Consider the following 20,334-nt stretch of genomic DNA (forward strand, 5'->3'; position numbering starts at 1 on the left):
AGTGATGTGTAAAGTTACACTCCCTATAAAAAGTACAGATATGTGTAAAGTTACACTCCCTATAAAAGGTACAGAGATGTGTAAAGTTACACTCCCTATAAAAAGTACAGATATGTAAAGTTACACTCCCTATAAAAAGTACAGAGATGAGTAAAGTTACACTCCCTATAAAAAGTACAGTAATGTGTAAAGTTACACTCCCTATAAAAAGTACATAGATATGTAAAGTTACACTCCCTATAAAACGTACAGAGATGTGTAAAGTTACACTCCCTATAAAAAGTACAGAGATGTGTAAAGTTACACTCCCTATAAAAAGTACAGATATGTAAAGTTACACTCCCTATAAAAAGTACAGATATGTGAAGTTACACTCCCTATAAAAAGTACAGAGATGTGTAAAGTTACACTCCTTATAAAAAGTACAGAAATGTGTAAAGTTACACTCCCTATAAAAAGTACAGAAATGTGTAAAGTTACACTCCCTATAAAAAGTACAGATATGTGAAGTTACACTCCCGGTAAAAGTACAGAGATGTGTAAAGTTACACTCCCTATAAAAAGTACAGAGATGTGTAAAGTTACACTCCCTATAAAAAGTACAGAGATGTGTAAAGTTACACTCCCTATAAAAAGTACAGAAATGTGTAAAGTTACACTCCATATAAAAAGTACAGAGATGTGTAAAGTTACACTCCTTATAAAAAGTACAGAGATGTGTAAAGTTACACTCCCTATAAAAAGTACAGAGATGTGTAAAGTTACACTCTCTGTAAAATGTTACAGATATGTTTCTCTTCACATCAAATATCTCACAGACAAAAATGTCAAAGGTCATATATATTCTGTATGTTAAAGATTGTTATATGTCAGAGGTCAAATACATACCATATGTCAAAGGTCAGGGTTAGCATGACACTGTCCATCAAAGATTATTTACCAATCATAGCTACGTCAGAAGTCAAGGAAGGGTACAACTTTAACAAAGTTTGTGTTTGCTACAGATCATATATACTTTTCTGACTGGAAGCTTGAGTCGCTGATCCGTACAGACTATGAGGGGCGTTATCAGACAACTCTGAGAAGTGGCATAGAGTTTCTACGTGACATCACCATCTATGATAAAACCATACAGCGCAAACCAGGTAATATATCTTATTTGTGTATCTGTTATATACAGAGGATCCCAGGGATCACATCATCCCACACTACACACCCCAGATCTTCACTGTGGGGATCATATTATCCCACACTACACACCCCAGATCTTCACTGTGGGGATCACATCATCCCACAATACACATCCAAGATCTTCACTTTGGGGATCATATCATCCCACACTACACACCCCAGATCTTCACTGTGAGAATCACATCATCCCACACTACACACCCCAGATCTTCACTGTGAGAATCACATCATCCCACACTACACACCCCAGATCTTCACTGTTCGGATCATAAACACACCCCAGATCTTCACTGTGGGGATCACATCATCCCACACTACACACCCCAGATCTTCACTGTGAGAATCACATCATCCCACACTACACACCCAAGATCTTCACTGTGCGGATCATAAACACACCCCAAATCTTCACTGTGGGGATCATATACACACCCCAGATCTTCACTGTGAGAATCACATCATCCAACACTACACACCCCAGATCTTCACTGTGCGGATCATAAACACATCCCAGATCTTCACTGTGAGAATCACATCATCCCACACTACACACCCAAGATCTTCACTGTGGGGATCATATACACACCCCAGATATTTACTGTGGGGATCATATCATCCCGCACTACACACCCAAGATCTTCACTGTGCGGATCATAAACACACCCCAGATCTTCACTGTGAGAATCACATCATCCCACACTACACACCCAGATCTTCACTGTGGGGATCATATACACACCCCAGATCTTCACTGTGGGGATCATATCATCCCACACTACACACCCCAGATCTTCACTGTGGGGATCATATCATCCCACACTACACACCCCAGATCTTCACTGTGGGGATCATATCATCCCACACTACACACCCCAGATCTTCACTGTGGGGATCATATCATCCCACACTACACACCCAGATCTTCACTGTGGGGATCATATCATCCCACACTACACACCCAGATCTTCACTGTGGGGATCATATACACACCCCAGATCTTCACTGTGGGGATCATATCATCCCACACTACACACCCCAGATCTTCACTGTGGGGATCATATACACACCCCAGATCTTCACTGTGGGGATCATATACACACCCCAGATCTTCACACATACACACCCCAGATCTTCACTGTGGGGATCATCATCCCACATACACACCCCAGATCTTCACTGTGGGGATCATATACACACCCCAGATCTTCACTGTGGGATCATATCATCCCACATACACACCCCAGATCACTGTGGGGATCATATCATCCCACACTACACACCCCAGATCTTCACTGTGGGGATCATATCATCCCACACTACACACCCCAGATCTTCACTGTGGGGATCATAAACACACCCCAGATCTTCACTGTGAAAATCACATCATCCCACACTACACACCCCAGATCTTCACTGTGGGGATCATATACACACCCCAGATCTTCACTGTGGGGATCATATACACACCCCAGATCTTCACTGTGGGGATCATATCATCCCACACTACACACCCCAGATCTTCACATCACATCATCTACACACCCCAGATCTTCACTGTGCGGATCATAAACACACCCCAGATCTTCACTGTGGGGATCATATCATCCCACACTACACACCCCAGATCTTCACTGTGGGGATCATATTATCCCACACTACACACCCCAGATCTTCACTGTGGGGATCATATACACACCCCAGATCTTCACTGTAGGGATCATATCATCCCACACTACACACCCCAGATCTTCACTGTGGGGATCATATACACACCCCAGATCTTCACTGTGGGGATCATATTATCCCACAATACACACCCCAGATCACTGTATCATCCCACACTACACACCCCAGATCTTCACTGTGGGGATCATATCATCCCACACTACACACCCCAGATCTTCACTGTGGGGATCATATCATCCCACACTACACACCCCAGATCTTCACTGTGGGGATCATATCATCCCACACTACACACCCCAGATCTTCACTGTGGGGATCATATTATCCCACAATACACACCCCAGATCTTCACTGTGGGGATCATATTATCCCACAATACACACCCCAGATCTTCACTGTGGGGATCATATTATCCCACAATACACACCCCAGATCTTCACTGTGGGGATCATATCATCCCACACTACACACCCCAGATCTTCACTGTGGGGATCATATCATCCCACACTACACACCCAAATCTTCACTGTGGGGATCACATCATCCCACACTATCTTCACTGTGGGGATCACACACCCCAGATCTTCACTGTGGGGATCACATACATCCCACACTACACATCACCCCAGATCTAAACACACAAATCTTCACTGTGGGGATCCCACACTACACACCCCAGATCTTCACTGTGGGGATCATATCATCCCACACTACACACCCCAGATCTTCACTGTGGGGATCATATTATCCCACAATACACACCCCAGATCTTCACTGTGGGGATCATATTATCCCACACTACACACCCCAAGATCTTCACTGTGGGGATCATAAACACACCCCAGATCTTCACTGTGGGGATCATATTATCCCACAATACACACCCCAGATCTTCACTGTGGGGATCACATCATCCCACACTACACACCCCAGATCTTCACTGTGAGAATCACATCATCCCACACTACACACCCAAGATCTTCACTGTGGGGATCACATCATCCCACACTACACACCCCAGATCTTCACTGTGGGGATCATATCATCCCACACTACACACCCCAGATCTTCACTGTGGGGATCATATCATCCCACACTACACACCCCAGATCTTCACTGTGGGGTTCATATCATCCCACACTACATACCCCAGATCTTCACTGTGGGGATCATACTATCCCACACTACACACCCCAGATCTGCACTGTAGAAATAATATCAATTCTGACTACATACTTGTGATTAAAATTGACTAAACATTTATACCAGTGAGAGCTAATGTATATCATATGTAATATTACAGATGTTAATAGGAAAATATATGATAGAAAATTTGATCTTTCTGTAGGTGAAAACCATGCTGAACTGTCACTTTTATTTTCCTGTAGTTGTTTGTTGTACATCTGCAGTTCTTTTTAGCTCACCTGAGACAAAGTCTCTTGTTTGTATTTCTGTATCATCCTGGTGTTGTCCTCTTCCATCTGTTTATAAACTGAGAGTGTCTGTGCTGTAAATAGATCTACCCTGTAGTTCATATTTAAGTTGATCTGTTTGATTTTTTAGTTGGTGTGAAAGTTTCTCAAAATGACTGGTATTGTCTTTGAGTAATAAATCAGCAGAAGTGATATATTCCCTGACTTGTACCAGGTCATTTTGTTCTGTTTTGTTGATAAAGTTTTTAACATCTAGAGGAGTGATTGAGTTCACAAACAGTTTGGATGTAATACACAGAAGAAAGGCATTTTGTGCAAACTAGTTGGTGACATTTTTCACAATATAAATCCAGTTGTCTCCCCTTGTGATGCAAAAAAGCTGTCTGAACTTTCAACCAAAAATGGTATTGACTGTCTGTAGTTGCATTTTGATGAAAGTTGAAGTATTTATTGAAATCTTGTTTAGAACATTAATATATTTTTAACAATTCTTTTCTATGTCAGGAAATGAAATCACAATTTTACTGTCATGACCCGAGATGGATATATTTATTAAAGAAACACAGGAAAGTAACTACCTTATTATCGCTGATGCTGCAAGGTTCCTATGTTGTTGAATGTTAGTTTTCCATCTCTGGTACAGAAAGTTTTCAAATAATTGTCCAGATTTCTCCAGCCTTGGAATGTACATCCACATAAATATTTCTAGCTGATAATTAAAATGTTTGATTAAAATTTGATTTCACAATTTATTGTTTACTGGTCTGGCGTCCAGACAGAACTAGACGATCCTTCTGGTCAGTGTTAACATCAAGTCTGTGTATGTACTATCACATCTCCCTATAAAATATTTATCTGTCATGTTGACTCTGTTAGATTCTTGATAATATAAGTCAGATGAATCACATTTTGTTTTCTGATTTTGCATTTCAGAAAATCATCCATGTCAGAATCGCAATGGGGATTGTTCACACTTTTGCTTTCCCGTGCCCTATTCTAGGGACTCTGGTGCACTTGGTAGGGTCTGTGGTTGTCCATTTGGGAAAAAGATTGCGGAGAGCCAGCGAGATTGTGTTAGTGATCCCACTGAAAACAGGACTATCGAATGTTTGCCTGGAAACTTTCGCTGTGCAAATGGAAGGTGTATTCCACAAGCCTTCAGATGTGACCAGGATAATGACTGTCTTGATCACTCGGATGAGACTGACTGTGACAAGAGTATGTATCACTGGTTACAAAAAACGTTTCTATAGCAACAAGTGGTGTACAATACCATAACCATCCAGATAGCCCTATCTGGTAAAAAGCCCATCTAAATTTAGAATTGCCCCAAACTCATTGTGGTGCAATAAGGCCATCCGCTGACTTCCAAGAAAGTAGTTGACGCCTGAGTTAATTCTCCTGTAATAAGCCCACCCCCTGACTTTGAGTAAGTAGTAATGTGTTGACCCCTGAATTAATTGTCCTGTAATAAGCCCACCCCCTGACTTTGAGTAAGTAGTAATGTGTTGACCCCTGAATTAATTGTCCTGTTATAAGCCCACCCCCTGACTTTGAGTAAGTAGTAATGTGTTGACCCCTGAATTAATTGTCCTGTAATAAGCCCACCCCCTGACTTTGAGTAAGTAGTAATGTGTTGACCACTGAGTTAATTGTCCTGTTATAAGCCCACCCCCTGATTTTGAGTAAGTAGTAATGTGTTGACCCCTGAATTAATTGTCCTGTAATAAGCCCACCCCCTGACTTTGAGTAAGTAATAATGTGTTGACACCTGAATTAATTGTCCTGTAATAAGCCCACCCCCTGACTTTGAGTAAGTAGTAATGTGTTGACCCCTGAATTAATTGTCCTGTAATAAGCCCACTTCCTGACTTTGAGTAAGTAGTAATGTGTTGACCCCTGAGTTAATTGTTCTGTAATAAGCCCACCCCCTGACTTTGAGTAAGTAGTAATGTGTTGACCCCTGAGTTAATTGTCCTGTTTTAAGCCCACCCCCTGACTTTGAGTAAGTAATAATGTGTTGACCTTTGAGTTAATTATCCTGTAATAAGCCAACCCCCTGACTTTGAGTAAGTAATAATGTGTTGACCTTTGAGTTAATTATCCTGTAATAAGCCAACCCCCTGACTTTGAGTAAGTAATAATGTGTTGACCTTTGAGTTAATTATCCTGTAATAAGCCCACCCCCTGACTTTGAGTAAGTAGTAATGTGTTGACCCCTGAATTAATTGTCCTGTAATAAGCCCACTTCCTGACTTTGAGTAAGTAGTAATGTGTTGACCCCTGAGTTAATTGTCCTGTAATAAGCCCACCCCCTGACTTTGAGTAAGTAATAATGTGTTGACACCTGAATTAATTGTCCTGTAATAAGCCCACTTCCTGACTTTGAGTAAGTAGTAATGTGTTGACCCCTGAGTTAATTGTTCTGTAATAAGCCCACCCCCTGACTTTGAGTAAGTAGTAATGTGTTGACCCCTGAGTTAATTGTCCTGATATAAGCCCACCCCCTGACTTTGAGTAAGTAGTAATGTGTTGACCCCTGAGTTAATTGTCCTGTAATAAGCCTACCCCCATATTTTGAGTAAGTAGTAATGTGTTGACCCTTAGACTTAATGTAGGATACTTATGGTAGATAACCAATGAAAGATAAATGTCTGTTTGGCCTCTTTAAAAAAACAGTTTTTGATTAAGGTCAAGTCACTCTAATATACTGTACATTCCCTGTCAGGAAATAAGCCCACCGGTGTCTGTTTCTGTTCATTAGAATTGAAAGTAAATGATATTCTCCTGCAATTAGCTCACCCTAGGGCTAATTATGTATATTATGATAGAGTGTGAGATATAAATAATGAATAGAGATGCTTCATCAATAGAATTATGTTTCTAGTAGGCCAGTATGAAGAAAATGGACAAATAACTTTGTTATCGTTACAAGGAACAACGTGTCCTCCTCATCAGTTCCACTGTAAAAACGGAAAGTGTATCGGCAAACTCTGGCATTGTGATGGAGATGATGACTGTGGAGATATGTCAGACGAGAAAAATTGCCGTGAGTATACACACAGATTCAACATCTGTTATTGTAAATTTCTTACTGCAGTTAAAATTTTTCATTGCATTGTTATACTGTGTTGGACAAGATTGTCCAGGAAACAAAGAATCAAATTCAAAAGAATGAGAGTTTATTCATTTCTATGACAGCGGTTAAGAAGTGTCGTCAGAATCAGTTCCAGTGCAACAACACCTTGTGTATACACTATCGTTTTAAGTGTGATACTGACAATGACTGCGGGGACGGGTCAGACGAAGGGAGTTTTTGTGGTAAGTAAAAATACTGAAAGTAGTCAGTAAGTAAATATTGACTCGGTATTCCGTTAGGAATCCATCTGTGGAAGACCTACCAACAGTTTTAGAAGATTTTCTGTCAGAAAATGAATCTCCTTTTCTTTGTAACAGTAATAGTTATTATAAATAGTTTAAGTAAGCAGTCAGTAAATAATCAGAGTAAAAAGTGTCTATAATTAGTTGCAGTGGTTATTATAAATAGTTCTATATAAAGTAACAGTAAATAGTTACAGGAAAAAGGTAGTTTTTTATAGAAGTAAAAATACGAATAGAACAAAAACAGAATAACTATTTTATCAACCATATTTATTATTTGTACTTGGTATGTATTGCCAATTACATTGTTTAAAAACCTCCATGAAATGTTCTTCATTTACTGAAGATGTGACAGTGGTGTTCTTACAAAAGTATTCTAAAATCAAAGACCTTAAAATTAAAATAATTTCAAACAATGCCGTAACATCTGAACTCAACAATATCATCTTCACAGGAAAGTGCCTGTCTGAACACAGAATGCTGGAGAAAAGGACTCCAATGAATGTACATTAGAGAATGGGTCGCTCAAAATATTTCACCATCTTAAAATCTCTTCTGCAAAATATTTAAACTGACAAAAATTGAAATATTGCGGAAAAGCAGCAAAAATATGGCTACTTCAAAAATACTTGATTTGCGATTATGTATTTTACATTTGCAACCAGAGACACACACGTGTGCGGCAGACTACTACCAGTGTGGGGATAAGCGATGTATCCCAGACAGTAAACTATGTGATGGATCCAGAGACTGTTTTGATGAGTCGGACGAACAGGATTGTCCCCCCCTGAACTGTACAGAAGGGAAATGGACCTGTAAGACAGAGAGACAGTGTATCCCCGAACGTTATCATTGTGATGGTGCACCAGATTGTCGAGACAGCAGTGATGAAGTGGACTGTCGTAAGTACTCTGTCCATCTAAATTCTCAATATCTAAATACTCTCATAACTCTCGACATTTCTAGGTCAAGGTCACTTGGCATGAAGCAGATTGATGAAATTGTATTCAGTGTAAATAGCTGAAAGGCATTTAAAAAAGTTTTTAAGGTGAAGGGTTTGGGGATTGGGGTTGTTGTTGAATTGTTAGTCTATTTGAGAAAGAAGTTTTAAAAAAATGTTGAAAATATCATAATCAGCACTGATCTCATTAACAGTTTATAAGCGATTGATGGAAGAATAAAATTTAAAAGTTCCGGAAAATTCATGTTCTTGGTTTTGAGCCTATGTAACTACATTAAACCCCTGAAACATATTTTTTCATTGTAAAATCCTGCTATAATTTAGGTCTTTTTAGTCCTGATTCTAATTTTGGTACTAAGTTTGTGTCTTTTTTGTTTGTTAAGCATCACGAGAGGATGGCTGTCTGAAGGAAGAGTTTAACTGTACACAGGGGGGTTGTATTCCTCTGACATGGAAATGTGATGGCCAGTCTGACTGCCCCGATGGGTCTGACGAACCAGATGACTGTCGTGAGTGCAATTTCCTGATGGCCTTGTTTCAGTCTGTTTGCTTTGTGTTGATATCTGTTGTAGATGTTGTTAGTATTACACTGTCAGAAATCAGTGTTGGAAAAATACACCAGGATGTCAAATTCAGGTCACTGTGACCTACATTTTCTGCTTCATCAACGAAGCATTGCTTTAAATTTAAACAGAATCAGGAACAATACACATTCTTTATAAGTTTTACTGAAGTGTTCAGTGTCATGCACGCTTTTTACTCTTAAATTCAGCTAGATATAGTTCTAACTTACCTGGAATGATCTAGAGATGGTCCTGACCAAGCTTTTATTTTTTTTGATTGTTCTGAAATCCAAGGTGGCTGCCATAACTGCCATCTTGAAAAACATTTTTTGGATTTCTTCTCCAGCATATTTGAATCAATGAACTGTATATTAGAAGGGATGTTCAGGAATTCTTAACAAATATTGTAGGTTTTTGTTTCATGAATGGCACAGGATATGTTTAAATAATTTAATCAAATCTATTTAGAATAACTGCAAAATCTTATTTCATAATTTTTGCCACATTCATTTAATAGTCATGTGGTTGATAACTATATACTTCTTTTATAAATTCAACATTTGTATCAATCTACAGCTACACCGACATGTTCATTTGAGCGATTCCGGTGTAAAAATGGACGCTGTATTGCCAAGTCATGGATGTGTGATGGAGATGATGACTGTGGTGATAACAGTGACGAGGACCAAAACCTCAACTGTCGTATGTATCAGTAGCCTTGACAACCAGTAAATACTAAATTGATGTTTGTTAGATATAAACAATTCAGTTATCTGACAAGTCTTTTGTAATCATGTTAATATGACATTGTCTTCCATATTGTAGCACCTCCACCATTCCGCTGTCCCTCACACCAGTGGCAGTGTCCGGGAGAATTCCGTGTCTGTGTCAACACGTCTCTGGTGTGTGATGGAAATGATGACTGTCCTGGAGGTCATGATGAGAGCGCCATCTGTAGTGAGTGACTTAAAACCCAACTAAATTTTCAGAAATGTATATTTGGAATGCAGTAAAATAGTCTACAGAAATGGATGCCTGATTTTAACAGATTCAGTCATATATTCAATCATCTGTTTCTGATGTTGATGTCTTTTGTAGAACTGTTGCTTTTTTAAGTCCTCTTTTGTCCAATGTCTGTCATCTGCCTCAAACAATTTATAATTTTGACTTCTCACTATACGGGATGCTGACATTGGGCCTGTATAGCATTCTGGGTTGAATGGCTACCAAGATTGTCCATATGAATAACCTTCACCCACTTTCTAGGTCACAGAGGTCAAATATGTGGAAATCTCAATATTCAAAAGGTCCAGGCTATTGATATTGGTTCTGTAACATAATTAGATGAAGGGCTACCAAATCTATTCATATTATTAAGCTTGAGCTACTTTCAAGGTCAAATGTTTAGAGAACTTAAAATTTAAATTACAAGAAATAAATAAACAAGCAGTAAGTCCTTTGTTATGGTTTTTGTGTGGAATATGTATGAGGAATAGAATTTCAAGTTTGCAGAAATTGACTTTACGAACTGACAAAGACTTTTTTGTAAGTTCTAGCAAAGTTGAACAATTCAGGCCCGTTGGGCGTCTATCTTATATGGTTCTTTATAGTCAGATGACCATTAAATCCCAATGGGCCTCTTGTAATAAAATGTGGTATTCAGCTTTATATTAATATTTCATATCAACAACGAGACTAATTTGATTGTAACATATAGAGTTAAGCCCCTTTCAGTTTCATTACCATCAGACCTTGTGAACATGATATTTTCAGCAAATTTGAATTGACGTTAATGTTACATGATATTGAGTCTTTTAAGATTTCAAATTACTTTGACAATGGGACCAATTTGATAAAAAATTGCACTGTTATAGCCCTCTACAGGTTAATTTCCATAGAACTTGTGAACATGATAACTTGATGAAACTTCGTTACAGCCTTGTACCGTTAAGATCTTTGATAAATTCAAAGATTGGACTGATTTATTTACAGAGTTATGGCCCTTTGTAGCTTGTCAATATTGAACCTTGTGAACATGATAACTTCAGTAAATTTAAATGGATTATTAGGGCTGTCAGGGGTTCAAAATTTTGGGTCTTATTTTAGTTACCTTGTTGAAAAGTGCTTGTAACTTCAGGGACCAAATAGAAATTAACCATATCTGAACACAATGTTTCACTGACGATATTATTGTATTCCTTTCTTCGCACCTATCAACTGTTTTGTAATTTAAATGATCTGGAGACAAATCACATCAGGTCTTAAGTTAACAAAACTTGCCTGTCAAGCTTACTGTAAATATGGCAGGATGGTGTTACTTCCACCGATGTAACAGGTAGTAAAGTGGGATTGAGACATTACCGTATTTGACAGAGTTATTGTAAAGTGGGATTGAGACATTACCGTATTTGACAGAGTTATTGTGCTTGACAACTACATTGAAGGAACAACCCCAGCAAAAGTTTCAACCAGGAATCAAAGCATGCTAACATAAATGAATAAGAGCAGCGAATCATGTGACATAATCTCATACAGAAATCCTTGTGCATTGTCCTTGGTAACAAGTACAGTAAACAAGTCTCCTGTGTGTACACATGCTTGATGTAAACACAGACAGAATGTTTCCTAATGAATGTTTTTTGACAGGTACTGGGGTACACATTTTCACACTCTATTATTTCTCAAACCCATATACTGGTACTTGGGTATTTGTTACAGACCTTATTTAATGAAACTCAGTATGCAGCCTTATATCAATATGATCTCAAAAGGCTTTAACAATAGGACTGATTTGATTATAATTTACAGAGTTCAAGTTTGGTTGAGATGAGTCAGGTAACTGTTTAGGCCATTTGCCTCTTGTTTCGTTCTTTTTATAAAGGATATATTATAAAAAGAGTTCTGGTATATTGGTTATGCCTATGTATGGAAAACCTGCTACAATGATTTTTTATTTCAGACAATGATGACTGTAAGGTCAATAACGGTGGCTGTAGCTTTATGTGTCTCCAGACTCCTCGTGGGGCAGAGTGTATGTGTCCACCAGGTCATCGACTCCGCGGGCCTAAGTTGTGTGTTGGTAAGCCTTTGATTTGTCTCCCCTGACTAAGTGAGAACATCGATATTTCAAGATGCAACTATTTATTTCTTTCCCCAATATTAGAATTATTAGTTATCTCCCTTGATAGTCATTGATTTTCTTGCAACTGTTGATTATTTCCTTTAATAAATTTCCTTTTCTCCCCTGAATACATGTATTACCTCCCCTGACTGTGTTACAGACTGGGATGAGTGTGAGGTGGCCGGAACTTGCAGTCAGCAGTGTATCAATACAAAGGGATCCTATAAGTGTGCCTGTGGAGAAGGTTACACACTTGTTGACCACCACAAATGTGCCGCTGACAGGAGTAAGTAGAATTGTTCTTTCTGGCTCTTCTGCCTCCTCCTGCCATTCATCCTCTCTCTTCTTCCCTGCCAATCTCACCATGAGGACTGTATTAACAGTAGAAAAATTATGTCTGACATTTAGGTGATAACTTTAGTGTTTGTTTTCAGTAGCATTTCACCAGAGAAAGCTTGAGATTGAAAACAATAATTACTTGAACAATAGCAAAGTTGTCAGCAAGAACTGAACTTATGATAATAATAATGACAATAAAGAAAAGAAAATGTAGAAAAAAAAAAGAAAAAAAATGAGAGAGAAACAAAAGACAACAAACTTACAACTGTGCATGATGAGAAATTAAATAAAAATAACTCCCTCATTCTCGGACAAATTTGACAAAATTCCGGTTTGCACTACTCAGCTTTGTGTGGTTTTTGTATTTGGCAGACTTGACCAAGCCATCCTTGATAGTGACCAGCCACACGGCCATTGTCCATGCTGACCTTGACCTTCACTCCTATGTGGCGATCCCCCTGCTAGGTGTGAGGTCCATTGCTGGACTAGATGTTCATGTTGCCAACAAAGAGATTTACTTTAGTGATTCTGCCCTGAAACGCATTTACAGAGTTAATGTGGACGGTACAAATCTAACTGAGGTAAGCAACACCAAATCCTAAATATCCATCACAGTTAATTGTTGTATGAATTAAAAAAATAGAAATGAAAATAATACAATCTTTAAAAGAAGTAATAAACAGGACAAAGATACAGAGTGTGTTAACAACTGTACTGATGTGGGTGGGCTTATTACAGGACACTGATATAGGGTGTGTTAACAACTGTACTGATGTTGGTGGGCTTATTACAGGACAGTGATATAGAGTGTGTTAACAACTGTACTGATGTGGGTGGGCTTATTACAGGAAAGTGATATATAGTGTGTTAACAACTGTACTGATGTTGGTGGGCTTATTACAGGACACTGATATATAGTGTGTTAACAACTGTACTGATGTGGGTGGGCTTATTACAGGAAAGTGATATATAGTGTGTTAACAACTGTACTGATGTTGGTGGGCTTATTACAGGACACTGATATATAGTGTGTTAACAACTGTACTGATGTTGGTGGGCTTATTACAGGACACTGATATAGAGTGTGTTAACAACTGTACTGATGTGGGTGGGCTTATTACAGGACACTGATATAGGGTGTGTTAACAACTGTACTGATGTTGGTGGGCTTATTACAGGACAGTGATATAGAGTGTGTTAACAACTGTACTGATGTGGGTGGGCTTATTACAGGAAAGTGATATATAGTGTGTTAACAACTGTACTGATGTGGGTGGGCTTATTACAGGACACTGATATAGAGTGTGTTAACAACTGTACTGATGTGGGTGGGCTTATTACAGGACAGTGATATAGGGTGTGTTAACAACTATACTGATGTGGGTGGGCTTATTACAGGACACTGATATAGAGTGAATAAACAACTTTACTGATGTGGGTGGGCTAATTACAGGACACTGATATATAGTGTGTTAACAACTGTATTGATGTGGGTGGGCTTATTACAGGACACTGATATAGAGTGTGTTAACAACTGTACTGATGTTAGTGGGGTTATTACAGGACACTGATATAGAGTGTGTTAACTGTACTGATGTGGGTGGGTTTATTACAGGACACTGATACAGAGTGTGTTAACAACTGTACTGATGTTAGTGGGGTTATTACAGGACACTGATATAGAGTGTGTTAACTGTACTGATGTTGGTGGGTTTATTACAGGACACTGATATAGAGTGTGTTAACTGTACTGATGTGGGTGGGTTTATTACAGGACACTGATATAGAGTGTGTTAACTGTACTGATGTGGGTGGGTTTATTACAGGACACTGATATAGAGTGTGTTAACTGTACTGATGTGGGTGGGTTTATTACAGGACACTGATATAGAGTGTGTTAACAACTGTACCGATGTTAGTGGGGTTATTACAGGACACTGATATAGAGTGTGTTAACTGTACTGATGTGGGTGGGTTTATTACAGGACACTGATATAGAGTGTGTTAACTGTACTGATGTGGGTGGGTTTATTACAGGACACTGATATAGAGTGTGTTAACTGTACTGATGTGGGTGGGTTTATTACAGGACACTGATAGAGAGTGTGTTAACTGTACTGATGTGGGTGGGTTTATTACAGGACACTGATATAGAGTGTGTTAACAACTGTACCGATGTTAGTGGGGTTATTACAGGACACTGATATAGAGTGTGTTAACTGTACTGATGTGGGTGGGTTTATTACAGGACACTGATATATAGTGTGTTAACAACTGTACTGATGTTGGCTTATTACAGGACACTGATATAGAGTGTGTTAACAACTGTACTGATGTTAGTGGGGTTATTACAGGACACTGATATAGAGTGTGTTAACAACTGTACTGATGTTAGTGAGGTTATTACAGGACACTGATATAGAGTGCGTTAACAACTGTACTGATGTTAGTGGGCTTATTACAGGACAGTGATATATAGTGTGTTAACAACTGTACTGATGTTAGTGAGGTTATTACAGGACACTGATATAGAGTGCGTTAACTGTACTGATGTGGGTGGGTTTATTAAAGGACACTGATATAGAGTGTGTTAACAACTGTACTGATGTTAGTGGGGTTATTACAGGACACTGATATAGAGTGCGTTAACAACTGTACTTGTACTGATGTTAGTGGGGTTATTACAGGACACTGATATAGAGTGCGTTAACAACTGTACTGATATGGTTGGATTAATCTATATTGCATCATCCCTGGTCATTTGTTGTCAGTTTTCCTTGTTGTTTGTTGTAGGTTTTCCCGGTGGGTGTAAATGTGGTGGAGGACCTTGCTGTCGATTGGATAGGTGGAAATCTCTACTGGAATGACTATGTGTTTGAAACCATTGAGGTCTCGAAGCTCGACGGTAGCGTGAAGACCATTCTGTTTAGTCAGAACATCACAAACCCACGTGGTATTGAAGTCGACCCTAGGAAAGGGTAGGTACTCTATCTATGGTGATAGTGTGCAATTTATCACTGATGGGGAGGGGATAAACTTGCATGATAGGGTAGGGTAGGTTCAGTATCCATGGTGATAGTGTGCAATTTATCACTGATGGGGAGGGGATAAACCTGCATGATAGGGTAGGGTAGGTTCAGTATCCATGGTGATAGTGTGCAATTTATCACTGATGGGGGAGGGGATAAACCTGCATGATAGGGTAGGGTAGGTTCAGTATCCATGGTGATAGTGTGCAATTTATCACTGATGGGGGAGGGGATAAACCTGCATGATAGGGTAGGTTCAGTATCCATGGTGATATGGTGAAATGTCTGATAAGCAAAAGCATTATATACTGAAGCACTGATTAGTTGGCTTTGTAAGCTTCTGACTCTCAGTTGTATGTATTTCAACCTTTATGTATGTACGTATTATTCTCCATCTTAATGAATTTACCAAAGACCAAGAGAGCTAAAAGGGAAAGCAGGAAGCTTTCCACAAAACACAGATAGACTCTCTGGTAGAGATGTTGCTTAAAAACTAGGAAGAAAAGATTATGAACATAAGTTTCAATTGTCAAATTGTCATGCTCATACGACCCTATGAAATATAATTTTTGATGCAGGTCACGGTACATTTTCTGGACAGATTGGGGACAACATCCTCGTATAGAGAGAGCAGACATGGATGGACACAATCGTACCACCATTGTCACTAAAAAGGTTTATTGGCCAAATGGCCTCTCTCTGGATTACCCCAATAGGAGGCTATATTTTGCTGATGCTCGCCTTGATTACATCGAATATTGTAACTATGACGGATCTGGACGCAGACAAGTGTTCGCCAATGATCATGTAAGTGTCCATTGATTCTATAAATCTATAGCATGTTAACTTGTTAGCAAAATCTTTCTCTATTATATGATTGTACACAAGGCATTGCATGGTATCCTCGGTTATATGTATTTGATAAACGGGAGTAAAATTACAATTTCTTATTTGAACCTCTGTATTAAGGCCACTTGTATATAACAAATATAAACCTCTTCAATGTAATACAATTTCTCCTAGAACCTCTGTATTAAGGCCACCTGTATATGAAATATAAACCTCTTCAGTGTAATACAATCTCTCATTGAACCTCTGTATTAAGGCCACCTGTATATAACAAATATAAACCTCTTAAGTGTAATACAATTTCTCATTGAACCTCTGTATTAAGGCCACTTGTATATAACAAATATAAACCTCTTCAATGTAATACAATTTCTCATTGAACCTCTGTATTAAGGCCACCTGTATATAACAAATATAAACCTCTTCAGTGTAATACAATTTCTCATTGAACCTCTGTATTAAGGCCACCTGTATATGAAATATAAACCTCTTCAATGTAATACAATTTCTCATTGAACCTCTGTATTAAGGCCACCTGTATATAACAAATATAAGTTTCTTCAATGTAATACAATTTCTCATAGAACCTCTGTATTAAGGCCACCTGTATATAACAAATATAAACCTCGTCAATGTAATACAATTTCTCATTGAACCTCTGTATTAAGGCCACCTGTATATGAAATATAAACCTCTTCAATGTAATACATTTTCTCCTAGAACCTCTGTATTAAGGCCACCTGTATATGAAATATAAACCTCTTCAATGTAATACATTTTCTCCTAGAACCTCTGTATTAAGGCCACCTGTATATAACAAATATAAACCTCGTCAATGTAATACAATTTCTCATTGAACCTCTGTATTAAGGCCACCTGTATATGAAATATAAACCTCTTCAATGTAATACATTTTCTCCTAGAACCTCTGTATTAAGGCCACCTGTATATGAATTATAAACCTCTTCAATGTAATACATTTTCTCCTAGAACCTCTGTATTAAGGCCACCTGTATATAACAAATATAAACCTGTCAATGTAATACAATTTCTCATTGAACCTCTGTATTAAGGCCACCTGTATATGAAATATAAACCTCTTTAATGTAATACATTTTCTCCTAGAACCTCTGTATTAAGGCCACCTGTATATGAAATATAAACTTCTTCAATGTAATACAATTTCTCATTGAACCTCTGTATTAAGGCCACCTGTATATAACAAATATAAACCTCTTCAATGTAATACAATTTCTCATTGAACCTCTGTATTAAGGCCACCTGTATATAACAAATATAAGTTTCTTCAATGTAATACAATTTCACATTGAACCTCTGTATTAAGGCCACCTGTATATGAAATATAAACTTCTTCAATGTAATACAATTTCTCATTGAACCTCTGTATTAAGGCCACCTGTATATGAAATATAAACTTCTTCAATGTAATACAATTTCACATTGAACCTCTGTATTAAGGCCACCTGTATATAACAAATATAAACCTCTTCAATGTTATACAATTTCTAAAAGCAGAACCTCTTTATGAAGTCCACTTTTCAATGCGATACAATTCCTAAAGTTGAACTTCTATACAAAGGTCATTTTCCCTTGATTTTATAGATGATATGTTTGACTGGATTTATAAAATTCCTGAAATTTTGCCTTCAGTTCCTGCGACACCCACATGGACTTGTTGTGTTTGAGGATACCATCTTCTGGACAGATCGTGTTGCGGGACGTGTTTCTCAGTGTAACAAATTCAACTGCTCAGATCGTGGGCTGACCATCAGTCGTATCAGCCGTCCCTTGGGTATTGCTGTGATGCACCCGGTCAGGCAGCCTTACAGTGCCCTTGATGGTCAGTGTGTGATCAGTGGTACCAAAGTGACTCTTTTGAGAAGGAAAAAAAATAATTTTCTCTTATCTACCCGAGTGATTATTTGATATTCAGTTTTGTTTCCTCAAAGTTGATAATTACTGTTATTACTTGATTGCTAGGTAAATCCTATGTTGTTGTTAGGTTACTCCTATGTAGTTGCTTGATACCATGTTTTAACTGTTCTATACTGTTTGTAGGTTACTCCTATCTTGTTTGTAGATTACTCCTATGTAGTTGCTCCTTTGCTGTTGCTATGCTGCTCCTTTGTTACCAGGTTACTCATATGTAGTTGCTTGGTATCATGTTGCAACTGTTGTATACTGTTACTAGTTGACTGCTATCTTGTTGCTAGGTAACCCATGTTCCAACTCATCGTGCAGTCATCTCTGTCTCCTGTCATCAGTGAAGCCTAAGGGATTCTCGTGTGCCTGCCCGGTTGACATGAAACTGGATGACTCAGAAAACAAGTGCATTCCCTGTAAGTACTAAGCTATAACACTGATTGGCCTGTCTACAGGCAGTGAGAGAGAGGAGTGATGTTTCATCCTTTCAGTCCCTGATTGGACTGTCTACAGGCGGTCTGAGAGAGGAGTGATGTTTCATCCTTTCAGTCCCTGATTGGACTGTCTACAGGCAGTGTGAGAGAGGAGTGATGTTTCATCCTTTCAGACCCTGATTGGACTGTCTACAGGCGGTCTGAGAGAGGAGTGATGTTTCATCCTTTCAGACCCTAATTGGACTGTCTACAAGTGGTCTGAGAGAGGAGTGTTTTATCATCTTTTCAGACCCTGATTGGACTGTCTACAGGTGGTCTGAGAGAGGAGTGATGTTTCATCCTTTCAGTCCCTGATTGGACTGTCTACAGGTAGTCTGAGAGAGGAGTGATTTATCATCTTTTCAGACCCTGATTGGACTGTCTACAGGTGGTCTGAGAGAGGAGTGATGTTTCATCCTTTCAGTCCCTGATTGGACTGTCTACAGGCAGTGTGAGAGAGGGTTGATGTTTCATCCTTTCAGACCCTGATTGGACTGTCTACAGGCAGTGTGAGAGAGGAGTGATGTTTCATCCTTTCAGACCCTGATTGGACTGTCTACAGGCAGTGTGAGAGAGGAGTGATGTTTCATCCTTTCAGACCCTTTTGGACTGTCTACAGGCAGTGTGAGAGAGGAGTAATGTTTCATCCTTTCAGTCCCTGACTGGACTGTCTACAGGCAGTGTGAGAGAGGAGTGATGTTTCATCCTTTCAGACCCTGATTGGACTGTCTACAGGCAGTGTGAGAGAGGAGTGATGTTTCATCCTTTCAGACCCTGATTGGAATGTCTACAGGTGGTCTGAGAGAGGAGTGATGTTTCATCCTTTCAGACCCTGATTGGACTGTCTACAGGTGGTCTGAGAGAGGAGTTATGTTTCATCCTTTCAGCCCCTGATTGGACTGTCAACAGGCAGTCTGAGGGAGGGTTGATGTTTCATCTGCCCCTGATTTTATTGACAAAGGAAAGAGATGTGTTTGAAATCTTGCAAATACATTTTCCAGTTGAAGTTATAGTTTAAGATTTTTATTCAAACAATGTAGACATTTATTTTGCAATTTCTGGTCGATCTGTTTGTCAGCTGACCTTAATGTTATATATAGGATATTCAACATTCTGTTTATTACATTTTCATCACAAAAATAAACCAAAACAATGGCAAACTTACGATAACTATAAAATGGGTAAGTTGAACATGCTTTTTCCACACACTACTCACTCATTATACAATGATGTTGTGCGCGGCAAAAAATAGTCCATTTTATGAAAAATCAGTAAAGATATACAGACTCATAAATAAATCATAATTAATGTTTATTTGTGTTTGGACATGGATTTTGTAATTTATTGATGTCACTTAAACACAA

General features: G+C 38.7%; 1 protein-coding gene across 1 annotated transcript in view; it reads left to right on the forward strand.

Moving 5' to 3' along the window:
• Positions 1–20,334, forward strand: part of LOC132561245 (low-density lipoprotein receptor-related protein 2-like) — an 88,938-nt gene that overhangs the window by 6,134 nt on the left and 62,470 nt on the right. Inside the window, exons 7-21 of the mRNA XM_060225974.1 lie at positions 1,005–1,145; positions 5,244–5,528; positions 7,246–7,359; positions 7,512–7,631; positions 8,357–8,593; positions 9,036–9,161; positions 9,792–9,917; positions 10,041–10,172; positions 12,175–12,294; positions 12,497–12,622; positions 13,048–13,256; positions 15,469–15,653; positions 16,283–16,511; positions 18,225–18,414; positions 18,788–18,913. Coding sequence (XP_060081957.1) covers positions 1,005–1,145; positions 5,244–5,528; positions 7,246–7,359; positions 7,512–7,631; positions 8,357–8,593; positions 9,036–9,161; positions 9,792–9,917; positions 10,041–10,172; positions 12,175–12,294; positions 12,497–12,622; positions 13,048–13,256; positions 15,469–15,653; positions 16,283–16,511; positions 18,225–18,414; positions 18,788–18,913 — 2,466 coding nt within the window. The remainder of the gene's footprint in view (positions 1–1,004; positions 1,146–5,243; positions 5,529–7,245; positions 7,360–7,511; positions 7,632–8,356; positions 8,594–9,035; positions 9,162–9,791; positions 9,918–10,040; positions 10,173–12,174; positions 12,295–12,496; positions 12,623–13,047; positions 13,257–15,468; positions 15,654–16,282; positions 16,512–18,224; positions 18,415–18,787; positions 18,914–20,334) is intronic.

The sequence above is a fragment of the Ylistrum balloti genome, unplaced genomic scaffold (assembly GCF_031769215.1).
Source record: "Ylistrum balloti isolate Yb309-2 unplaced genomic scaffold, AGI_CSIRO_Ybal_v1 Utg371184, whole genome shotgun sequence".
Lineage (NCBI taxonomy): Eukaryota > Metazoa > Mollusca > Bivalvia > Pectinida > Pectinidae > Ylistrum > Ylistrum balloti.